This window comes from Xenopus laevis, chromosome 1L, assembly GCF_017654675.1.
Source record: "Xenopus laevis strain J_2021 chromosome 1L, Xenopus_laevis_v10.1, whole genome shotgun sequence".
Lineage (NCBI taxonomy): Eukaryota > Metazoa > Chordata > Amphibia > Anura > Pipidae > Xenopus > Xenopus laevis.
In genome coordinates, this window is record NC_054371.1 from 128,272,100 (window position 1) to 128,293,690 (window position 21,591).

The 21,591-nt window shown below is 36.9% G+C and overlaps 1 protein-coding gene across 5 annotated transcripts in view; it reads left to right on the forward strand.

Moving 5' to 3' along the window:
• Positions 1-21,591, forward strand: part of cntln.L (centlein L homeolog) — a 135,528-nt gene that overhangs the window by 89,192 nt on the left and 24,745 nt on the right. For all 5 annotated transcript variants that reach the window (XM_018257347.2, XM_018257356.2, XM_018257324.2 and 2 more), the window contains exons 20-21: positions 15,662-15,865; positions 19,626-19,723. In XM_018257347.2, coding sequence (XP_018112836.1) covers positions 15,662-15,865; positions 19,626-19,723 — 302 coding nt within the window. The remainder of the gene's footprint in view (positions 1-15,661; positions 15,866-19,625; positions 19,724-21,591) is intronic.

Sequence of the window (21,591 nt, forward strand, 5' to 3'; positions counted from 1 at the left end):
GTATACCCTCATGTTCAACATGAGCTCAATAAAGAGGACTAATATGGAACATATTTTTTGCATATTAATAAAGAGGACTAATATGGAACATATTTTTTGCATATTTTATTTAAAAGAGAAATATACTCCATATAGCCTTATGTAAAGGTGTTCTGAGCACGTTTATAAGTTACAAGAATATTTTTTTTTTTTTTTCTTCTAGATGTCATGATATTAGCCAGTTTACACTTCTAATATAGGTGTATCAAATATAGGTATTCTAATATTATATAGGTGTACCCTGAGTGCCCCATGCTGTTTATTCCGGGTGAGGCATAATAAGCAAAAGCTTATTTTACTGAAGTAGAAAGCATCTCTTGACACTTTCCTACTAAGTTCTATCACCTCTGTCACATTGAGCAATAACACAAAGGTTTATATACAGTAGGTGTATGCTGCCCCTGTATTTCTGTAAAATGCTGTTTTTTAACCTTGGGCCCCCATATGTTGCTGCACTACAAATCCCAACATCGATCAACATAAAATAAAGGGTAAGGACATATCATGCAATCTACTGTAACATAAAAAATAAGCTTCTAGGGCAAGGTTGTACAAAAGAAACGGTAGTCATGGGTATTATAAGTTATGTCAATGACGAAATTCAATTAGATGAGAAAAAAACGTTTCTCCAAATTCACTTCCAATTTTATACCCATAGACTTCAATTGAGTTTTCCACTTGATAAACCGTGAGATGTTTTTCTACACTGAATTGCATCTCAAATTCAGTTTCGTCCATGACACTTCTCACAGCATAAACCTTTTTCCTCACTGAATTGAATATGGCCCTATATTTGAAATGCATTAATTACACTACTGCTTACTAATGTTAACACAAAAATGTCACACTATTAGTATGTATTCAATATCACTTTTTCTGTATTTTCCTGTGAGTTTTACTGTAACTCCCTACCATCTGGTTACCTTCTCATTGCCCTTTTTAATGAGTCAACATGATACCATTCCTTCCAAGAAGAGTCTTCTGCACTGGGCAGCTGTTCTGTCCCTTGATGATGAGCTGATTCAGCATCTCTTCTGGAAATAGTTCCTGATTTCCAATTTGGTGTGGTGTCTTTCAGGCCATGCCATATCAGCAAAATAGAAACCAGCAGGATGTTATACCTGAGAGAACTAATAGGGGAAAAAATAATCCTTATCAAAATTGTTAGTAGGAAATAAATCATCATTTACATATGTGGATTTTTTTCTGTCATTAATACAATACCTGGCAAAAATATTCATACCCTTGACCACTTGTCTTGTTCTATTAAATTCTCTGTAATGTTTTTATTTATTATTATCATTATTAACATGTATTTATAGAACGCCAACATATTTTGCAGCGCTGTAAAGTAAATGTGTTTATACAGCAAAATCACATCAATTACATACGTAAAACATTTGAAGTTACATACATCACAACCAATACAGGTGCAAAAGGTGAGGAAGGTCCTGTGCAACAGGGCTTACAATCTAAAGGGAAGGGAATAAGCCACAAGGTATGGGAGTGGGCAAGATCAGAATTTGGTAGTTAAGCAGAGTGAGGATGGGCTTCTCTAAATAATTTCGTTTTAAGAGATTTCTTGAAAGCAGAAAGTGTGGGAGAAAGTCCGACAGAAAGTGGGAGAGAATTCCATAGGAGGGGTGCAGCCCTTGCAAAGCCTTGAATGCGAGCGTGTGAGGAGGTAATGAGAGAAGAGTTGAGTAGCAGGTCAGTAGTGGAGCATAGTAAGCGGTTAGGCGAGTATATAGAGATGAGATCAGAGAGGTAGTGAGGGGCAGAGTTATGAAGTGCTTTGAATGTCTGGGTCATTAATTTGAATTTTATTCTGAAAGGTAGCAGAAGCCAGTCAGCAAACAAAACATCAGATCATGCGCTTAACACGTTTCATGGCATGGCAGAGGAGGAGCGGTTGCTGAGGTATATAACCCTGGCGGCAGTATTCATTATGGACTGGAGAGGTGTCTCTAGCAGGGAAGGCCAATTAATAGAGGTTTACAGTAGTCTAGATGTGATATCATGAGATAGTGAATAAGAATTTTGGCGGCATCTTGGGTGATAAATGATCGTATTTTGTATATATTCCTTAGGTGGAAGTGACAGGGCAGAATCTAGGATAACCCCAAGGCACCTCACCTGGGGAGATGGGTTGATAGTGGAATTGTTAACTACGATAGATACTTCTGGGATGTTACGGGTGTTAGTTGGAGTAAAGAGAACCATTTCCGTTTTTGGGAGGTACTCACCTTTGTATATATCTACTTATGTACCTCACAGGGGCCAAACATTGAATAACTTTAGACTTTAAGACTCATATCTGCTACTTTTTCCTAATATGTATGTATGTTTATATGCATAACTTAATATATAATGTATTACTAGGATATGCAGCGCTGTACCATTGTGCTTTTATTCACAATTATTGGCACCTGCGGTTTTCTTTAATTAGGATCTCCATTTGTTAAGCCTATTTAAAATATAATTCAAACATTAAGGGGCCGATTCACAAAGGGTCGAATATCGAGGGTTAATTAACCCTCGATATTCGACTGGGAATTAAAATCCCTCGATTCGGAATATCGAAGTCGAAGGATTTTAGCGCAAATAGTGCGATCGAACGATAAAATCCTATTCGCAAGATTTTAATCCAACGATCGAAGGAATATCCTTCGATCAAAAAAAGTTAGCCAAGCCTATGGGGACCTTCCCCATAGGCTAACATTGAGTTCGGTAGCTTTTAGATGGCGAACTAGGGGGTCAAAGTTTTTTCTTAAAGAGACTTTCGAATGGTCGAACGATTTTTAGTTTGTTCGATTCAAAGTCGAAGTTTTTATACTTCGAATCTTTCACTCAAAGTTAGTGAATTGGCCCCCTAAATAAACCCAACAGCATTGTTTTGCCTCCAATAAGAATGAATTACTGTATATCTTAGTTGGACTCAAGTACAAGGCATATATCTGTGTTTTTTGGGGGGACAAAGACTCCTTGTAAATATGAAAATTGTTACTTAATTATAGGGACAGGTTTATGAAGCTATTTCCAGATTCTTTCCCACTTACATATCTTTTTATGTGTTTACTCATTTGTTAAGTCCCTTACACTTGCATCACATCAAGATGAATGCAGTCCTTTTTTTTGGGGGGGGGACTTAAATTGATCTGGTGTCATCCAGTAGTTTAGCACTGGCCCTGAGCTCTAACCCACAGAAAAGAACTTTATTCAACCAGTCTATTGGGAAAACACTAAAGATGTAGATTGAACCAGGAGACAGAACACTGGCATGCAACAGTAGAGCAAGCTATTGATAGTGGGCACATCATCAAGCACCGATATCTTCATGATCACCTTTTTAAAAAGTCCCTTTCAGGATCAAAGTGATAGACTGCCGCACAGTTCTGTTTGAGTTGTTTGGCACTTCTTGTTTCTACAGATACATTGAGATATTCCTCTGTAAAGTATCAACGTGCCTTATGAATACTAAAACTCATATTGATTAGTTCCTATTCATTGGCATGTGATACTCTCAGAAAAAGAGAAAAGGAAATTTTTGGAGCAAAGATATTTCAGATTGGCTCATATTTTATTTTTCGTATCTAGTAAGAGTGACCTCTTTGCCTTTAAATAACGTTACATGCCACAAGGGGAAGGGGCATTCATTTCCAGGCTTTATTTGCTGTAACATACGCTTCCTTCACATCCAGCTCTTTCAACAATCCCCACAAGGTAGCTTTGTTGGCAGAAACTACAATGCTACAGACGGAGACAGATGTTTTTTCAGTCCGTACTTTCTAATCTACCAAAAGTCTCAGAGCTGAAAATAACATGTAGATGTGAGATTTATAAATATTCCACAAGTTTCGAAGCAGATTTTTTAGTTCTTTCAAACAGAGGAACGGTCAGCATCTGGTGTTTCCTATGTTATGCTTTTTCCCCAACCACTCACCCTTAATTTTATCTTTTCACATTATACAAAATTTAAAGATTCTACATTTTGCAATTGCTTCTTTGATAGTCGGGCAACGGTGCTTTTAGCTATTGAATGCTTCTATCTTACTATATTCATTTTTGTTAAAGAGAAAGTGGATCATTTTGCACATTCCACAGAGACATTAACAGTGCTGTGCTACTGAATTTTAGTAAGCAGGTAAGTAAACCCTTTTCCCCAATCAAGCACATATAATTGTATTAAAGTACCCTACACATCCTACTTAAAAAGAATAAATACAATTCCATCACAGTTAGTACTGTAGTAATTTCTGCTAGGAGATTATAAATATGGCTATGATAGTTTAATCATTTAAACCCTTAAGGTTAATACAGTCGCTGTGGTACCATTAATCTTATTCAGGTAGGTGTTAGTTGAAGTAGGAAAGTGTGATCCTGTCACAATGGTGCCATAAATCTCATTGATGTCAATTTAAATTTTTCAATGACTAGACATGTAAATTATTGTGAATCTACCTGGGTACGGGTGTTAAAGAGGACCAGCAACTTCCGCAACTGTCTGTTTAGAGATGTTCTTCCCGTTTGGCATTCTGGCTTTCTTCATGCCACTTTTAGATCTGTCTTCTTTTTCCAAAATGCGCATGTTGCTGTCCTCAAAGGAGTGTCCCTTTTCCTTTAGATGTATATAGTCTACTGTGTCTTGTTCTGAGAGTTAGCGCTCCTATGTTGGGCCATTCTCTTTCTGGGCAGTTGTTTAGATTGTGCACTGTATAGATCAGTGCACTTTTTACCCTTTACACTAAACAACATATACCACATTCATTTTCTTGTGCTCTGGTGTTGGGTTTATATGGTGTACCAGCTTCTGTCTCAGGCTGTTGCTTGGTTTGAATGTGATATTCAACCAATGAAGTGACGTTAATTTACCTACTATGCCCTCACTACTGTGTATTGTTTTTGTTTTTTTCTTGAACACAATGTTGTTTGGACCCAGTGTAGGTTTTTCAAAGCTTCTTTGAAATGCTTGTATTCCTTGTCCTTAGACTCTGTATTGGTTTTTACTCCAATAAGAAAAGAAAAAAAAAAGTGAAAAGCAGTGTGATTCTTTCTGAATTCTCTGAGGTTCTATAAATCTTCTATGTGCAGATTTTTTTCAAACACACTGGGGCAAATTTACTTAGCTCCGAAGTTGCGACGGCCTCGCTCACTTTGCAACACTTCGCCAGGCGTAGATTTGCCAGGACAGCGCAAATTCACTAAAATCCGAAGTTGTGTCCAGGGAGCCGTAACGTAGCGAATTTCCGCTAGCGTTAATTCGACAAGCAAAGCAAAGTTACGCCAGTGATGCCTAATTTGCATATGCCGCTAAGTTAAAGAACAATGGACGTATATGCTGCAGAAAATACATTACACTACACAAGCCCGGGAAACCTTAATAAAATAAAATAGAGTTTCTATTTTGCCCTACACATGTGCCTATCGTATAGTTTAGGTGCCATGTGTTAGGAAATGTAGGGGGGAAGGAGGGTACCCCAAAAAAAATGACGATCTTTTTCAGCCTATCAGCCTGAAAAAAGTAAGACGCCAGCGTTTTTTGAGATTTAGAAAATATTTGAGCTGGCGAAGTCAAGTCTGGCGCAAGAGGTAACGTTCAGTTAAATCAGCAGGTTAGTGAATTAGCGTAGGTTTGTCCCTTCGCCAGAGAGCAACTTCGCCTGTCGTTGGGGTGCGAAGTAGCACTAGAGTATGTCTACTCCGCTAGCGAATTTACACCAGCTCCCGTTTGTAAATTGGTGAAGTGCCAAAATGACGTCACGCTGGCGAATTTTTGCTAGCGTTAGCCACTTCACCCTTTAGTAAATTTCCCCCACTGTGTTTGAAGGAATCTTTTATAGCAGAATGAATTTGAAATAGAAAACATGTAGTTATGTTCAATTGGTATAAAGCTATTTCTCCTTATTGTTTATTTTAGCTCTAGGTTTTGTGTCAATCCATAGGCTGTTTTACAATATTAATAATTATAAATGTATAGGGTAAATGTAAAAAATAGTTCTTATAATGAATCGCCAAACAATTAAGCCATATTCAATATTTTGTTTTCTTTACCCCAGATTAAGTACAAATTCTAGAATAAATTAACTCTAAATCTACTTTCTTTGGCTAAATTATACATTGTGTACCACAAAGTCAAACACTCATATTTTTTTTTTTAGGTTATTAATATAATATTGGTAAAAATAAATAAAACAAACTGCAAAAGAGGTTTGGAAGTCTCACAGAATATAAACCTAAGATGACTTAAAATCAGCGGTATTTTTAGATTTCTTTAATAGTGAATAGGGCTGTAAAATTTGCAAAACTTCTGCAGAAGTGTCTTATACACATCTATGTATAATTTGCTATCATATGCGTTTTTGCGGTAAATATCTTCCATAGGTCATTCCATTTCTTATAGATGTCAGAGCCTCTAGGGCCACGGCTTTTGCCTGGTAACTTTTTTTATTTTGATTTTGAAGCTGATATATCACAGTGCTGTTATTGATCTGTGCATGACACAGCCTGTCTGTGTGCTGGGGGAATGTAGCAACATTTATTCAGGAATTTGTGAAATGTCACTTGGATCATGTTCCCTGGGTAAACCGTGCACGAAACAGGTTGTGAGCTAAGTATCCACGTGGATCAGGACGTGACTGCCCTACTCTTGCATCCCATCATTCTGCCAAGACAAGGTTATTTGTTAATGGAATGTCAATGCTTTCAGTTCATCTAGAAAGGAAACCATCAAAAACATTCAGACTGTCATGTTATGTCAAGCCTCTATTCTCACAACTATAACCTGACTCTGTAATTGCTGGCAGTACAGTGTGGTAATTTAGGGATCATTTTGAAACACTTGAGTTCATCAATAGATTAAGAGAATCAACAATATATTCTATATACGGGGAGGGTTATTTATTAAAATCTGAATTTATCAAATAAAAACACGACTAAACTCCCATACCCATTTTAGCTTATTTATTGTTAAAAAAGGTTGATTTAATCGGTTCGGGTAAAAACTTGATAAAATGTATAAATAAATTTAAAAAATCTGAATCTTACGTTTTTTTTCAGATTTTTTTCCAAAATCACTTGATTTTTTTTATGGCTTTTCCCTAAAAAGCCAGAATCTTTCAGATTTTGACTTAAAATGGTCAGATTTTGGGGCTAATTCGAGCTCAGACCACATAAACTTCCAAATAGGAACTTCTGCCATTGACTGATACACAATCTCGGCAGGTCTGAGATGGCAGCTTTTTGGATTCAGGATTTTTGCTGCATCGGGCTTTACTAAATCTCAAAAAACTTGAGTTTAAAAAAGCCCGACCGGAGCTTAGTAAATAACCCCCTACATATATTTTAGGAATATGCAGGGGGTTATATATATATATATATATAACCCCCTATAGATAGATTGATAGAGATATATATATATATAGAGATATATATATATATATATATATATATATATATATATATATATATATATATATATATATATATAGATGTATATATCTACAATCAAAGCAGGTTTGTATATATTGCCTGTTTTAGAATCATTCTGTATTATATAACATTTAAGAATTTCCATAACTGTATTATTGGATTTTGCTTTGACAAACGTTTTTTTTTTTTTTTTTAAATTCAACTATTGATGTGTGTAAACTAACTGGCAAAAAAATGCTGCTGTCAGTTTTTCATTCCATCATGGGTAAAATGTATATAGTCATGTAACAAGTGTGATTGTACAAAATGCAGTATGAGGATACCTTTTGAAATGGTATCTACATATATTCATTTCAATTGTGCCACCTAAAAATATTCTTAAGAAAATATACAATATTCACAGAATTTTTATCAGTGCATATTCCTTATGTATGCTTTTATGGCGATTCTTCACTTCTATAGTTAAAAATCCCACAGCAGTACCAAACAAATTTTCAAAGCACCACTCCTGAAATACTTTAGATGGCAATGCCTAAAATACCCATTAAAGTAAACTAGCCCCAAAAACCACATGCATTCTTAAGAATTGTATAAGCCTAAAAATGCAGAACATTTTACAAAATTTCTGAAAATCGGCTCAAAATGCACACTTTACTGCAGCACTAAGCCAGCAACAACCTGCAGACAGACTTATTTATGTAGACCCACCGGGACTCAATATATGTTTAATTTTGCATATTGTACATTCTGGTATATTACCCACATAAAAACCTTCCTGAAGACTGACATTTTTGAAAGAAATCTTGTTAATTGCTACCCATATTTAGGATTACCTTAACATGATATTACGCAACTTAATTGTTATACCTGTCTTCAATAGGAACTCAAATTTGCCTTTATCCATATAAGACAATTTTAAAAATCCAACGTATATATGCCTGATAGGTAATTAGTAGTAATTAGAAAACTTGACATCAATGAGATAACATCAAATTGTCTAAAGAAAGAAAGAAAAGGAAAAGTTTATGCCAATGATTTAAAAAGTTTCAGTCTCTCACTTGTATATGACATGAAACGTGAAATGTTAATGTAACTTTATTTCCCCTTATTATGCATGCACCATATTAGAGTGTCATTCATACACTCCAACTGACAGTGTGCATAGGCTGTTAAAATAGTGCTGTTAAAGTAAAAAGAGAATTAATCTGTGAATGGCCAATTAGCCAAAGGGTTCTTAATGGTCTCTACAGGCTAGTAAACTCTAACAAGTAGCTAAGGCACTGGTTAAAAGTGCTTTATATTACCATCATTTGCTTTACATTTGTGCAGAAGCTGCTTTGGGCTGCTAATAAGTTCATTTGACAGAGAATATTCTTCAAGTGAGTGATGTGGAGAATCTGCTTAAATTTCAGGCAAACTGATAATAAATGAATTATATACTCATTTCTCCAGGGTCTGCCTAACACATTTTGTCCGTACAGGATTATATTCAGACTCTAAATTTTTGGTTAAACCAAGAATGATGGTAGATTTTGCCATTGCAAAAAAATCTTCTATAAATCCTTTTAATTCAGCTTTAAAAAGTTTAGAGATGCAATGAAAAAAGTACTTTTACATTTGTGTCACATTTTGAACATTAGACAAAGTATTCACAAAGTGTATTGACCCTGTTTTTCTTGCTTCTGGGCACTGCTGGGCCACATAGCAGCACAAATGCATTTCCACTTCTAATTTGCATAGGCCTGCATTTCATACAACGTATGCTATTGAATTATTAACCGTTATGTTCTCAACTGTTATGTTTTGTTACATATATAGAAGTATAACAGTGGCCCAGATCGGATTTGTGCTGCATGCATAATATGGCTGTGAGATATTAAGGTCCCTCATATTATTCAAAAGAGCTCATTGACATATAAGCATTTTCACAATGGATGTTGACGATGGGCGTAACTACAGAGGAAGCAGATTCCGCAGGTGGGGGCTAAGAGTGTAGAGGGCACAGTAAGGCCCTAATTAATGAGCAATTGTAATATATTTTGGTAGAAGGTTAACTTACATAGTAACATAGTAACATAGTAAGTAAGGTTGAAAAAAGACACATGTCCATCGAGTTCAACCTTTTTTTTTTTTTTTTTTTTTATTAACTACCTATCTGCCAGTTGATCCAGAGGAAGGCAAAAAAACCCATCTGAAGCCTCTCCAATTTGCCTTAGAGGGGGAAAAATTCCTTCCTGACTCCAAAATGGCAATCGGATTAGTCCCTGGATCAACTTGGACTATGAGCTATTTCCCATAACCCTGTATTCCCTTACTTGCTAAAAAGCCATCCAACCCCTTCTTAAAGCTATCTAATGTATCAGCCAGTACAACTGATTCAGGGAGAGAATTCCACATCTTCACAGCTCTCACTGTAAAAAACCCCTTCCGAATATTTAGGCGGAACCTCTTTTCTTCTAATCGGAATGGGTGACCTCGTGTCAGCTGGAAAGACCTACTGGTAAATAAATCATTAGAGAGATTGTTATATGATCCCCTTATATATTTATACATAGTCATCATATCACCCCTTAAGCGCCTCTTCTCCAGCGTGAACATCCCCAATTTGGCCAGTCTTTCCTCATAGCTAAGATTTTCAATACCTTTTACCAGCTTAGTTGCCCTTCTCTGTACCCTCTCTAATACAATAATGTCCTGTTTGAGTGATGGAGACCAAAACTGTACGGCATATTCTAGATGGGGCCTTACAAGTGCTCTATACAGTGGAAGAATGACCCCCTCCTCCCGTGACTCTATGCCCCTTTTAATACAGCTCAAGACCTTATTTGCCCTTGATGCTGCTGACTGGCATTGCTTGCTACAGCCAAGTTTATCATCTACAAGGACTCCAAGGTCCTTTTCCATAATGGATTTGCCTAGTGCAGTCCCATTAAGGGTATAAGTGGCTTGGATATTTTTACATCCCAGGTGCATGACTTTACATTTATCAACATTGAATCTCATTTGCCACTTAGCTGCCCAGATTGCCAGTTTGTCAAGATCCTGTTGCAAGGATGCCACATCCTGGATGGAATGAATTGGGCTGGATAATTTTGTGTCATCTGCAAACACTGATACATTACTTACAACACCCTCCCCTAAGTCATTAATGAACAAGTTAAATAAAAGTGGACCCAATACTGAGCCCTGGGGGACCCCACTAAGAACCTTACTCCAAGTAGAGAATGTCCCATTAACAACCACCCTCTGTACCCGATCCTGTAGCCAGTTTCCTATCCATGTGCAAACGACTTCATTAAGCCCAACAGACCTTAGTTTAGAAAGCAGTCGTTTGTGGGGCACAGTATCAAACGCTTTGGCAAAATCCAAATAGATCACATCTACTGCCCCCCCACTATCCAGAATCTTACTTACCACATCATAAAATGCAATCAAATTCGTCTGACATGACCTATCCTTCATAAAGCCATGCTGATTGTTGCTCATAATGCCATTCATTAGGACAAAATTTTGAATGTGATCCCTTAACAAGCCTTCAAATAATTTGCCCACCACAGATGTCAAGCTTACTGGCCTATAATTGCCAGGCTGAGATCGTAATCCCTTTTTAAATATTGGAATAACATCAGCTTTTCTCCAATCCATAGGCACCATACCAGATGACAGTGAATCTGAGAAAATCAGAAATAAGGGCTGGTCTAAAACTGAACTAAGCTCTCTTAGAACCCGGGGGTGTATGCCATCAGGCCCTGGAGCCTTGTTTACATTAATTTGTATTAAAGCTTTTTGAATCATATCCTGAGTCAGCCACTGACTAGATTGAGCTGAACCATTCGTGCAGTTATTAAGTGAGCCTGTGAACCCAGACTCCTCTATTGTATACACTGAAGAAAAGAACTGATTTAACACATTTGCCTTATCTGTATCTGCTACAACCATACTGGTACCATTATTTAATGGAGCAACACTCTCAACCTGCATCTTTTTACTATTAATATATTTAAAAAACTTTTTAGGGTTAGTTTTCACCTCCACCGCAATTAACTCTTCATTTCTTTTCTTAGCCTTCCGGATTGCTGATTTACAACATTTATTACAGTGTTTATATTCATTAAATGCATCTTCTGTCCCTACAGATTTGTAGTTTTTAAATGCCTTTCCCTTCTTTCCCATTAACATCTTTACCTCTGTATTAAGCCACACAGGATGATTCTTAGAGCTTCTACGTTTAGTCCTTAAGGGAATAAATTGAGAACAGTAATGATTTAATATCATTTTAAAGGACAACCATTTCTGTTCTGTGTTTTTAGCTGAAAACCTAATGCCCCAATCAATGCTCTGTAGGGCAGCCCTCAAGGCACTAAAATTAGCTTTGGCAAAATTCATGGTTTTTGTTGCCCCAGTATATTTTTGTTTTTTGCACCAGACATTAAAGGATATAACATTATGGTCACTATTACCCAGGGGTTCAATGACTTGCACATTTGCTATAAGTTCTGGGTCATTTGAGATCACTAAATCAAGAATAGCATTTTTTCTGGTAGGCTCCTCAACAACCTGTGCTAAAAAATTGTCGTGCAATAAGTTTATAAACTTGTTCCCATTAACTGATCTAGCAGTACCGTTGCTCCAGTCAATATCTGGGCAATTAAAATCCCCCATTATCATTACTTTACCTAAACTAGCAGCCTTTTCTATTTGCATTAGGAGCTTTGTCTCTTCCTCCTCACTTACATTAGGGGGTCTATAGCATACTCCTACAATTAATTTGCTGGATTCTTTACAATTGGTGAAGAACTCCACCCATACGACTTCTGGCCCCTCATTTTCTAACACAACCTCCTCCTTTATATGAGCTTTTAAATCCTGCCTAACATACAGACATACCCCTCCTCCTTTTCTATTGCCTCTGTCCCTCCGAAACAAAGTATAGCCACTGATATTTACTGCCCAGTCATGCGACTCATTCAGCCATGTTTCGGCCACACCAATCACATCATATTTTCCTTCCATCACCAGCAGCTCCAGCTCTCCCATTTTACCAGTCAGACTTCTTGCATTTGTAAACATACATTTAATACTGGCACCATATTGAACATATGACATGTGGTCCTCCCTATCCTTAACAGTATCCCTAGCCAAATCTCCTCCCCCATTTTCCCTTTCTTTGCCCACTATCTCATCTAACCTGTCTACCACTGAATCTTTTACTGAACCCTCCCCCCCCCCACACCTAGTTTAAAATCTCCTCCAACCCTCTAGCCATCTTCTCTCCCAAAACAGCTGCCCCATCATCATTGAGATGCAGCCCATCCCTAGCAAAGAGCCTGTAGCCGACTGAAAAATCAGCCCAGTTCTCCAAAAACCCAAAACCCTCCTCCCTACACCAATCTTTTAGCCACGCATTAATCTCCCTACGCTCCCGCTGTCTCCTTAGCGTTGCTCGTGGCTCAGGTAATATCTCTGAGAAAATTACCTTGGAAGTCCTCGCCCTCAACTTTGAACCTAGTTTTTTAAAATCATTTTTGAGGACTTCACCACCTCCTCTAACTGTGTCATTGGTACCTATGTGTACCAAGACCGCTGGGTCTTCCCCAGCCCCTCCCAATAATCTGTCAACTCGTTCCACCACAATGTTTTTGGTTCTCTGGGAAGATTAACTTTCTAAATGGTAGAGAAGTGGGTTTCTTGTGCAGAGACAATGACACAAAAAATGCCTTTACTTTATTCAACTGAAAAACACACCAACAAGCTGCTTGTCTGTATATGGAATCAAAAATATAGAACAGTCTCTCTGACAGCTGAAAATTTAGTCTTTCTGACTACTCCAGGGTCTCACCCAGACTGTGGACCACCACAAGGTAAATAACCCGTAACTCACAGTTCAGAGATAACCTCACTCTATCAGCCAGGCCACACAGCCTACTTCCAAGTCAGCTTCACTGCTGCACTTTCCCAAACACTGCCCCTCTCCACTCACAGGTCCCTTGACTCTCTCTCTCTCTCTCTCTCTCTCTCTCTCTCTCTCTCTCTCTCTCTCTCTCTCTCTCTCTCTCTCTCTCTCTCTCTCTCTCTCTCTCTGAAGGAAAATTAACCCTATATCTACTAAGTATCCCCGAGCAGCCCATATCATACAGCTAAAAAACATACTTACCTTTACATTGTTACACCTGACAGGCATTTTCTAATAACACTGTTATAGGGCTTAAATTGATTTGCTGAATTAATTGACATATATATTTTTTGTCCTTGGTTTTTACAGCAGCCCAAGCACAGACATACAGGATAAGGGATTAGAGAAACAAATAGGCAAGCCATACTATAGAGCCACTCAGAGTAATGATATAAAGCACAAAAGGTACAATATCTGCTGGGGATGATGCAAATTTAATAGCATCTGTAGCATTGTATCAGATCACTCAAGTGTGCCTTTACTTTGATGTCTACCATGTTTTTTGTGCTCAGTTTTGTTCATGCTTTGCAGTCCCAGAAAGCAGCAAGTTACTCTGTACGTGTAGTGTAGTGTAGTGACAACAATGGAATCTTGCATAGTCCTCAATCAGTGGTGCAGATCTCTGGCTCTGTACAAAGAGTGCTTTGCTAGAGAAACCAGTGTGTGTAGATATTTATAAAATACATTAAATCACATTGCTGTGCATGCACATTAAGCCATGTGGCCCTTAAGTTATTATTTCAGTAAAAGAAGGTACAAGGTAATGCCTTCTTATAAACAGGGCTTTTTTTATATCATAGTAATTTTGCAAGTGAACCAGAAACACCTTGGCTACTGTATAAATTGGTAGGCTCTACTCAGTGGAATTAAACAACTAGCATCTGTTATTATATCCACTTCCAGCTTGGCTTTTACCTATTAAGTGCTTTAATCCACTGTCAAGGTTATAGAAAGTGTTTTTCCCTGGCCATGATGCTTATATAGTAGATGTTAAAAGAAAAATACAGATAGACCATCCAACAAGATATTATTTTCAGCAGCTGCTCTGTTTTCATTTAGTTTGTAAAAGACCTAGAAAGTTAAAGCCAAAAAAAGGTCATGTGTTTTAAAGACACCCAGATTTCAGTTTCATGGGTCATTGGTATGAGATTTTAGAAGCCAATCCCTGTGCTAAATGCCACTGCAGTTTTTTGGCTTAATATTGTGTTTAAATTATGTCAACTTAATAAAATACAATATATTTCTACAAATAAGTGATTTATAAATATATTTTGTTTAACATCATACTATGCAACATAATAGCTGATGTAATTAAAAAAAATATGATCCAAAGGAAAGCTTGCATTGTACCTGCTTAATTCTTCTTCTTAGGTACAGTTAAGTTGTTATCTCACAAACGTGTCTTTGTTTCTGGGGATGTTTTAGTGATTAGTTCTGATACTGGATGAACCAAAATGTATGAATTGGTAAAAAAAAAAATCAGTGTAATAAATGAACAGGCCATTACTGTTCTTAAATTTGTAGTGTGTTGTAGTCCTGCAGGAAACCTAGACAGACTTTTTCTTGCAATCATTCTGTTTTTATTGATTAGGAATACACTTTAAGCAAAACAAACACAAAATAGAGCTTGCTTTGATGGCTGTAACAGCAGTTTTGGAGTTTCTTCCACTTCTATTCTAATTTTCTCGCTTTGGATTACTCTGATTTCCGACCTACATGCTTCACTTGCTATATTTCATTCCCCTACCCGGTAGAGCTTACAATCAGTGAGTGTTACAGTCTATTACAGTTGTGTTACAACTGTGGGTTAATCTTCCTGTTACTTTTCAGAGTGTTGAAGGAAACTGGAATACCCAGAGGAAGCCCATGCAAGCATTGGAGAACATGCAAACTCCTTGCAAATAGTGTGTAATGGGCAGATATAATTTAATAATTTTTATTATTACTTCCAATCACTAGATGGCAATGTTAGGCAGGGAATCCCATGGTTGGGGTTCTAGAGCTTTCTTTGCAGTATGCGAAGTTCAATATTGTAGGTATGTATTTTTCATAATGCTTTTGTTTTAATTAGTGAACATCTTTCAATTAAATGTATATTTAAAGGTGCACTATTTATGGGAATTAGTTTAAGTTTGATGTAAAAGCAGCAGTGCCATATAAGCGACTGATCAGTAATTAATGGTATTTTCCCCATAGAAATAACAAAATACTTCTTTTAATTTATTTACTTTTTTGCCGTAGAAATTGTCGGCAGAACTTACTGAATTTCATCGGGGAAAAGAGTATTTGGAAAGATCTGCAGAGCAGATGAAAGAACAGCTGAATCTAGCCAAAAGATCATCAGAAACGCAGAGCCTTCTGACCTCAGATCAGTCTCCAGTCGCACAATTAACGCAATTGAAGAGTTCAGACCATGAGATGAAGCAGCTCCAGACTAAACTTAAGGTAGAAATGATTGCTTTGTCACAAACTAAACTTTGTCTTGGACTGTGAAAACTGGGAATTTTCTATCATGGTAAAACTAGAGTGCATACATAAGCAAACATTAAAGGGTATATTTATCAAATATTAAATTGGAGGACTGAGATGGATTCCCAGCAGTTTGATATTTTTTCCATTTAAAAATAACTTTAGTCGAGAAGAAATCTGTGTCTGTTGAACAGAATGTGTTTGGTTGCTTTGAACTAATGATTATCCTGTTTAATGGGGGAGGATAGTCCTGGTGCTAAGAATTATCACCATATTACCTTTCAATCAAAGTCTGGAACAAATCATTCCAGTGCAGAAAAGAAATTGTTAAACTGTTTCAAATGAAGGGGAAATAAAACTCCTTTCTACCAGTATTTCATGTTGACTTGAAACTGTCTGTCAGAGCAAGCTCCAGCGAGTGCACCTATTTTCTGCATCACGCTGTTCTAAAAGAAAAATATAAACTCCTCGTGTGCCAGTTGATGAAGTGAAATGGATATAGTCAAGCAGATGGAACTAAAAAAAAATAAAAGTGAACTCATGCCTTTATGCAACAGTTCATGATCAGAGGGCCTAGGACCGTAGTAGCAGATCTGGGACATTAGGCTCAGGAGGGAGGATGTGCTTTCTTTAGTACTCGTGTTGTGCATGCTACAACAGGATCTATGATCTCTTAGTCCTGTCAGTTTCCTAAAGAGCTGCTCACTTACTGCTCTAGCCAGCACTTAAGGCTTTGGAGGACAGCTGACAACAATAGAAAAGAATGCAAACGCAAAGGAAAAATTGGACAGAGGTTTATACATGTGCTGGGGTCATTAGTAAGGGTGTAGTTTTGATCTAGTTTTTTTCCTTCCTCTTTTCTTCCTGCTAAAGCTTTCAGGCTTTAGATTCTTTCATGTACAGTTCTGATCTTAGGTTGGCTCATTGATTGTTCCAGCACATATGATCCATGTTACCTTTGTCCCTTTAAACATCTGTTCTCATTATTAAAGCTTTGTGGTCTTTCACTTCATACTATGAATAGTGCAGAATTGCTGAAACACCATGCAGGATAGCCGAACTTAACGGCAGACTGCAGCAGATCATTTATTTTGCTACAAAATTAACATTGCTGCTACTGTGATTTATTAGGCACTGAGCAACTTTTTTAGGTACTATTCTAGTCTAGTATTTTGGAAAGAAGATTTTAAAATGATATAGTGGCAATGTAGCTGTTTATGATGAGAACTTGTACTAATACCTTAAAGGCAATATCCAATGCATTAATGCTGTGCCTTTTATAAGAGAATAAGATCAACAAAATGGATCAAGTTTAGTGCTAAACAACAGAGCTATTAATATGCTGTATATAGATAAAGATAAATATTCTACAGCACTTTACAGAGTGGTTTATCATTTGCATTATTCTCATAATATATCCTTTAAAGGGCACCTATAACCTTAAAATTGCTAACAGAGCCCACACTCCAGATGGGGGAAAACAAAAGTATTTTTGTGGAAAGACCCCGGGCCTAAGGTGAAAAAGTTTTAGGGGTGCATGCCTCCTGTTTGCTGTATTACTAGGAAACTTCTCTGAGGAATGTACTTTCACTACCTGTCAAATCTCCTAGGTAGCGGCACTGGATACTGAGCTACCTGTTAAATCTTCCTTCCTCCGTATGGCTTCTTTTTCTTTTCTTTTGGTAGCTCTACATGCAGGTCAAGTTTTGGGGTGGGTTCTTAAAGAAGAGGAGCAGGTCGCAGGAATGTTGGTGGGAGGCAAGAGACAGCCTGGCCTAGGGGGATGGCGATTCTAAATCTAGCTCTGACTATTGAGAACTCTGAACCCCCACACAGGGAGGTTCCTGCCTGTTCAGACGGTCATGTTGGAACACACATGCATAGGATAAGGGGATGCATTGAAAGAGCATGTGGATAATAAGGGATCTGTGGCATATGTTCCTTTCTAGTGCAGGGGCCAGAGTCTTCATTATGGGACTTATGTTAGAGAAATACTATTATTTAAACCAGCTCTAATGTGGGGGGCTGTTAGAAGCAGTTCATGCAATTTCTTATGAGAAAAAGTGACTTGTACTCAAATTTGCTTTGGAGTAATAGGTCAGCACTCACCCAAACCAAAATTTTATCGAAATGGTGCACGTGCAGGGTTGTCCACTCCAACCGGATAAACAATACGTAAATAGAATCACAGCACCATCCAAAGCGTATCTTTTCTTAAAAAGCCTTTATTGCATTCTCTGGCTTGGATCTCGAATGAACAACGTTTCAGGCCTATGTGGCCCTTTGTCAAGTGTCAAATTTGCTTTTGCATTTATCAGTCAGTACTTTAGTCAGTGAAGCTAAAGCTTTTAGTTGTGTGGCAGTAATTGATTTTTTTAGCACACATCATGCATATATCCTTTGCTTACTGATCTCTCTACTTGCTGCTCTACAGCATGTCAGGGGACACCAATAGATGTATGTAGTGCATTTGGGAGCCAGAAGCACTTTCCAGTCTTTCAGGTACAATTTACTTCTGCCTGCCAGCTAAAATGTGCCCACAGGCAGCATACAAGGATGGGCCCCCACAACCTTACCCCATCTGACAGTGGAGACTATCATCTGATTTGTTTGGTCACATAGCCTTAAAAAATACATTGGTTGTATGGCGTCTATTGCGGTTTTTGGATTTTTAAATGTTCTTTATTAGCCTTATGATGCTGCTCCAAATTATGGAAAGCCCCCTTATATGGAAAACTCCATATTCCAAGCTTTTCAGATATTTCCCATGCCTGTAGTTTTAATGCTTGCATACAGTATCTTAGCATCTGTGATATGAATAAAAGAACATGTAGCCCACATAGCAGTGATTTTGGTTTCTGGCAGGACATTATTCTTTGCTGTGTTTGTCCTGAAAAAAAAAAAGTCATATTTAAAGGGAGCATGAGTAAAAGCAGTGTTCTATTCATTATTATCTGACACATTATGATCCAAAAGGATGATAGGATAGCCTGGTGAAACCTTCCCAGCAGTCAGGCACATTTGGCTAAACTGGCTAACCAAACTGGGCATGTATAGTTTATGATAAATATAAGTAATTTACTTTTCCTTTAAGCAATGCCTTCATTCTTTCCCCTACATATATTATGTTTTTTTTGCAAATGTAAATTATGTTGAGAAATAATGTGAATCGAAATGAATTCAACACCTTTACCTTCACAGGAAAGAGACGACCGTAGTTAATGTAATACATAAAGTAAATGCATCCGTTCTGTTCATTTCCATTAAGAAAAAGAAAGAGACACACACACAATAAAGTTTGCAGAAAGGTTATTTATCAACTGAAATTTGTCATGCCAAAAACCGTTAAACTAATATCCAGACTTTTGTATTAAGTTAATATGACGTCTGCTTGAATTTCTGAATAAGGGGAAATATGTTTTACATTTGTAGTAGCAAAGAATATTATAATTTGTATATATATATATATTTTTGTGTTTAGTGTACTGTTTTATTTCCAGGAGATTTATGTTGGTGTAGAGGGGAGAGAAATTGACTAAAATTTGTAATATTATACATCATTGCTTGTCTGTACAAACATGTTTTATGGAGTGATTGCACATTTAATCCCTTCAGTGCTGGAATCCAGACAACACACAGTAATTCAGTATGTTGCGGACCTCCCAGTAGCACCAGAGTTGAATTAAATTCTACACCGAGATCATTTATTATGCCTTTTTTTTTCTATCTACTTCAGAATATGACTGTTGAAATAACGAAGCAAACCACAACGATTAAATATTTGAAAAATGAAGTCCAGGAAAAAGAGGACCGTATTCGGGAACTGCAGGAGAGGTATGGTTTACATTTCTTTTCAACTTTTCCCTTATTGATCCATTGTGTTTGCTGCCACCCTGTGGCATATATGGATCCACGCACACTTTTTTTTTTTTTTTTTTTTTAAATAACATTCTCAGACGGAATTTTAGCCTTGCATATTTTTAGGGGCAGTTAAGGGAGACGGACAGAGGTGTTAATGCTTTACATTTGTTTTTCATTTCTCTGTTTTGAGTTTAAGATTGCAGATGGATTTTCTGGTTTTACAAGAAAGCTGAGAAGTGTAACTGAAGGTCACAAATTGTGTGAACTTGGATGATTCGATGCAGTAACCAAAGTTAGACAGAGACCCCAGAGTGGACTTAATGATCCTTGATGTAAATTCAAATCAGTGCAGAGCTAAGAGGAATGTTTCAGATACAGTAATTCCTTGCCTAGGGGCTGAGAGATGTGTCAAGGTTTAGCTGCTTAAACTGGATTAAGTACCAAAGCTTAAATGTCTAACGAGTGCAAAAGGACAGTTTTGTTTGTTTAGATTTGGATTAATTGAGGCCTTTTAAAAATCAGAATTCAAGAGCACTGTAATAGTTTACAAATTATGGCGTTCCTCTTTTTTTTTTTTCTCTCTCTATTTTTTTTCCTAATCATCCAGGGGTTTTAATGCAAATAGCTTTCACAGCCATCTTGCAAGAAATTGGCATTTTATTACATATTATGATTCTTGGCTAGACATCATAGTAATGATATGCCATTTATTACAGATTGTGCCTTCGCCATTATGCCAAATTAGTCGTGGGCTAGATTGTTCAAAAGAATGTTAAGCATAGTTATTTGGATTCCACCTTGTGTTGATTTTTCATGTTTGCCGATTAAATTAAACATATAGAAGAATAATAGTAAAATGCCAGACATACATATACAGAGCTCACAATTACCTATTTCACATTGATGGGGACAGAATGTATTATTTCATTAAAAATAAAAACTTCAAACTAGGACCAATAGTTGAATAAATCACAGGTTCATTGTTTTAGTTATCACAAAGTTTTATTGATTAGCACAAATGGATAAGAGATGGAAGTCATATCTACTGTAGCAAAAAGTCTGAAAATATTCATTTAAAACACTGCTGTCCGACAGAATGTTAGACTAGGGGGCAAATGGAACCTACAAGGGGATTTCTATGGCCCCTGCTTATGTTCCATTCCTTGTGGAATAGGTGACAGTCTTTTCTATAGCTTCCGTTGTAAATGACTGCAAGGAGCTTATAAGTTAAACATATAAATTCATAATAAATGTTTGTGTATTAAATTTTAAACGTTAAGCTTAAATGTCACATTGAACAGAATAGCTGAATCTTTAAGAAATGAATCCACCTAATCAATAAAATCAGTGTTTATTTTATCTGTACAAAAATATGTTAAAAACAAAACAAACTTTTCCTTCTAGGTTTCTCCCTTGTATTGATCTGTACTCTTTAAAGGGGAACACCTATCTAATGAAAATAAGAAGCTTCATAAATATAATCAATCAAAAATTCTCTACCGTTTCCAGAAATAATCAATTTAATCCTATCTATCCCCCTCTTGGAAATCTCTCTCTCTCTCTCTATTCAAGAAGGAATCCGATTTTAATTCACAAGCCAAATATATTGATGTGGAGCTAACTTTCCTTTAAAATACACCAACTCAAAAATGTAGGTGGGGAGACAGGTTGCTGTGAGAAGGGAATAGTAAGGACTTGATTATTTCAGAAACAGTATAGAATTAAAAAAAAAATTAAATTGGTTATATTTAGTAAGTTTTTTATTTGTATGAGATAAAGGTTATATTCAGTTTTCATTTTAAGATCGTTCTTAAAGGTGGTTGTTGTTTCCTTGGTTGAGT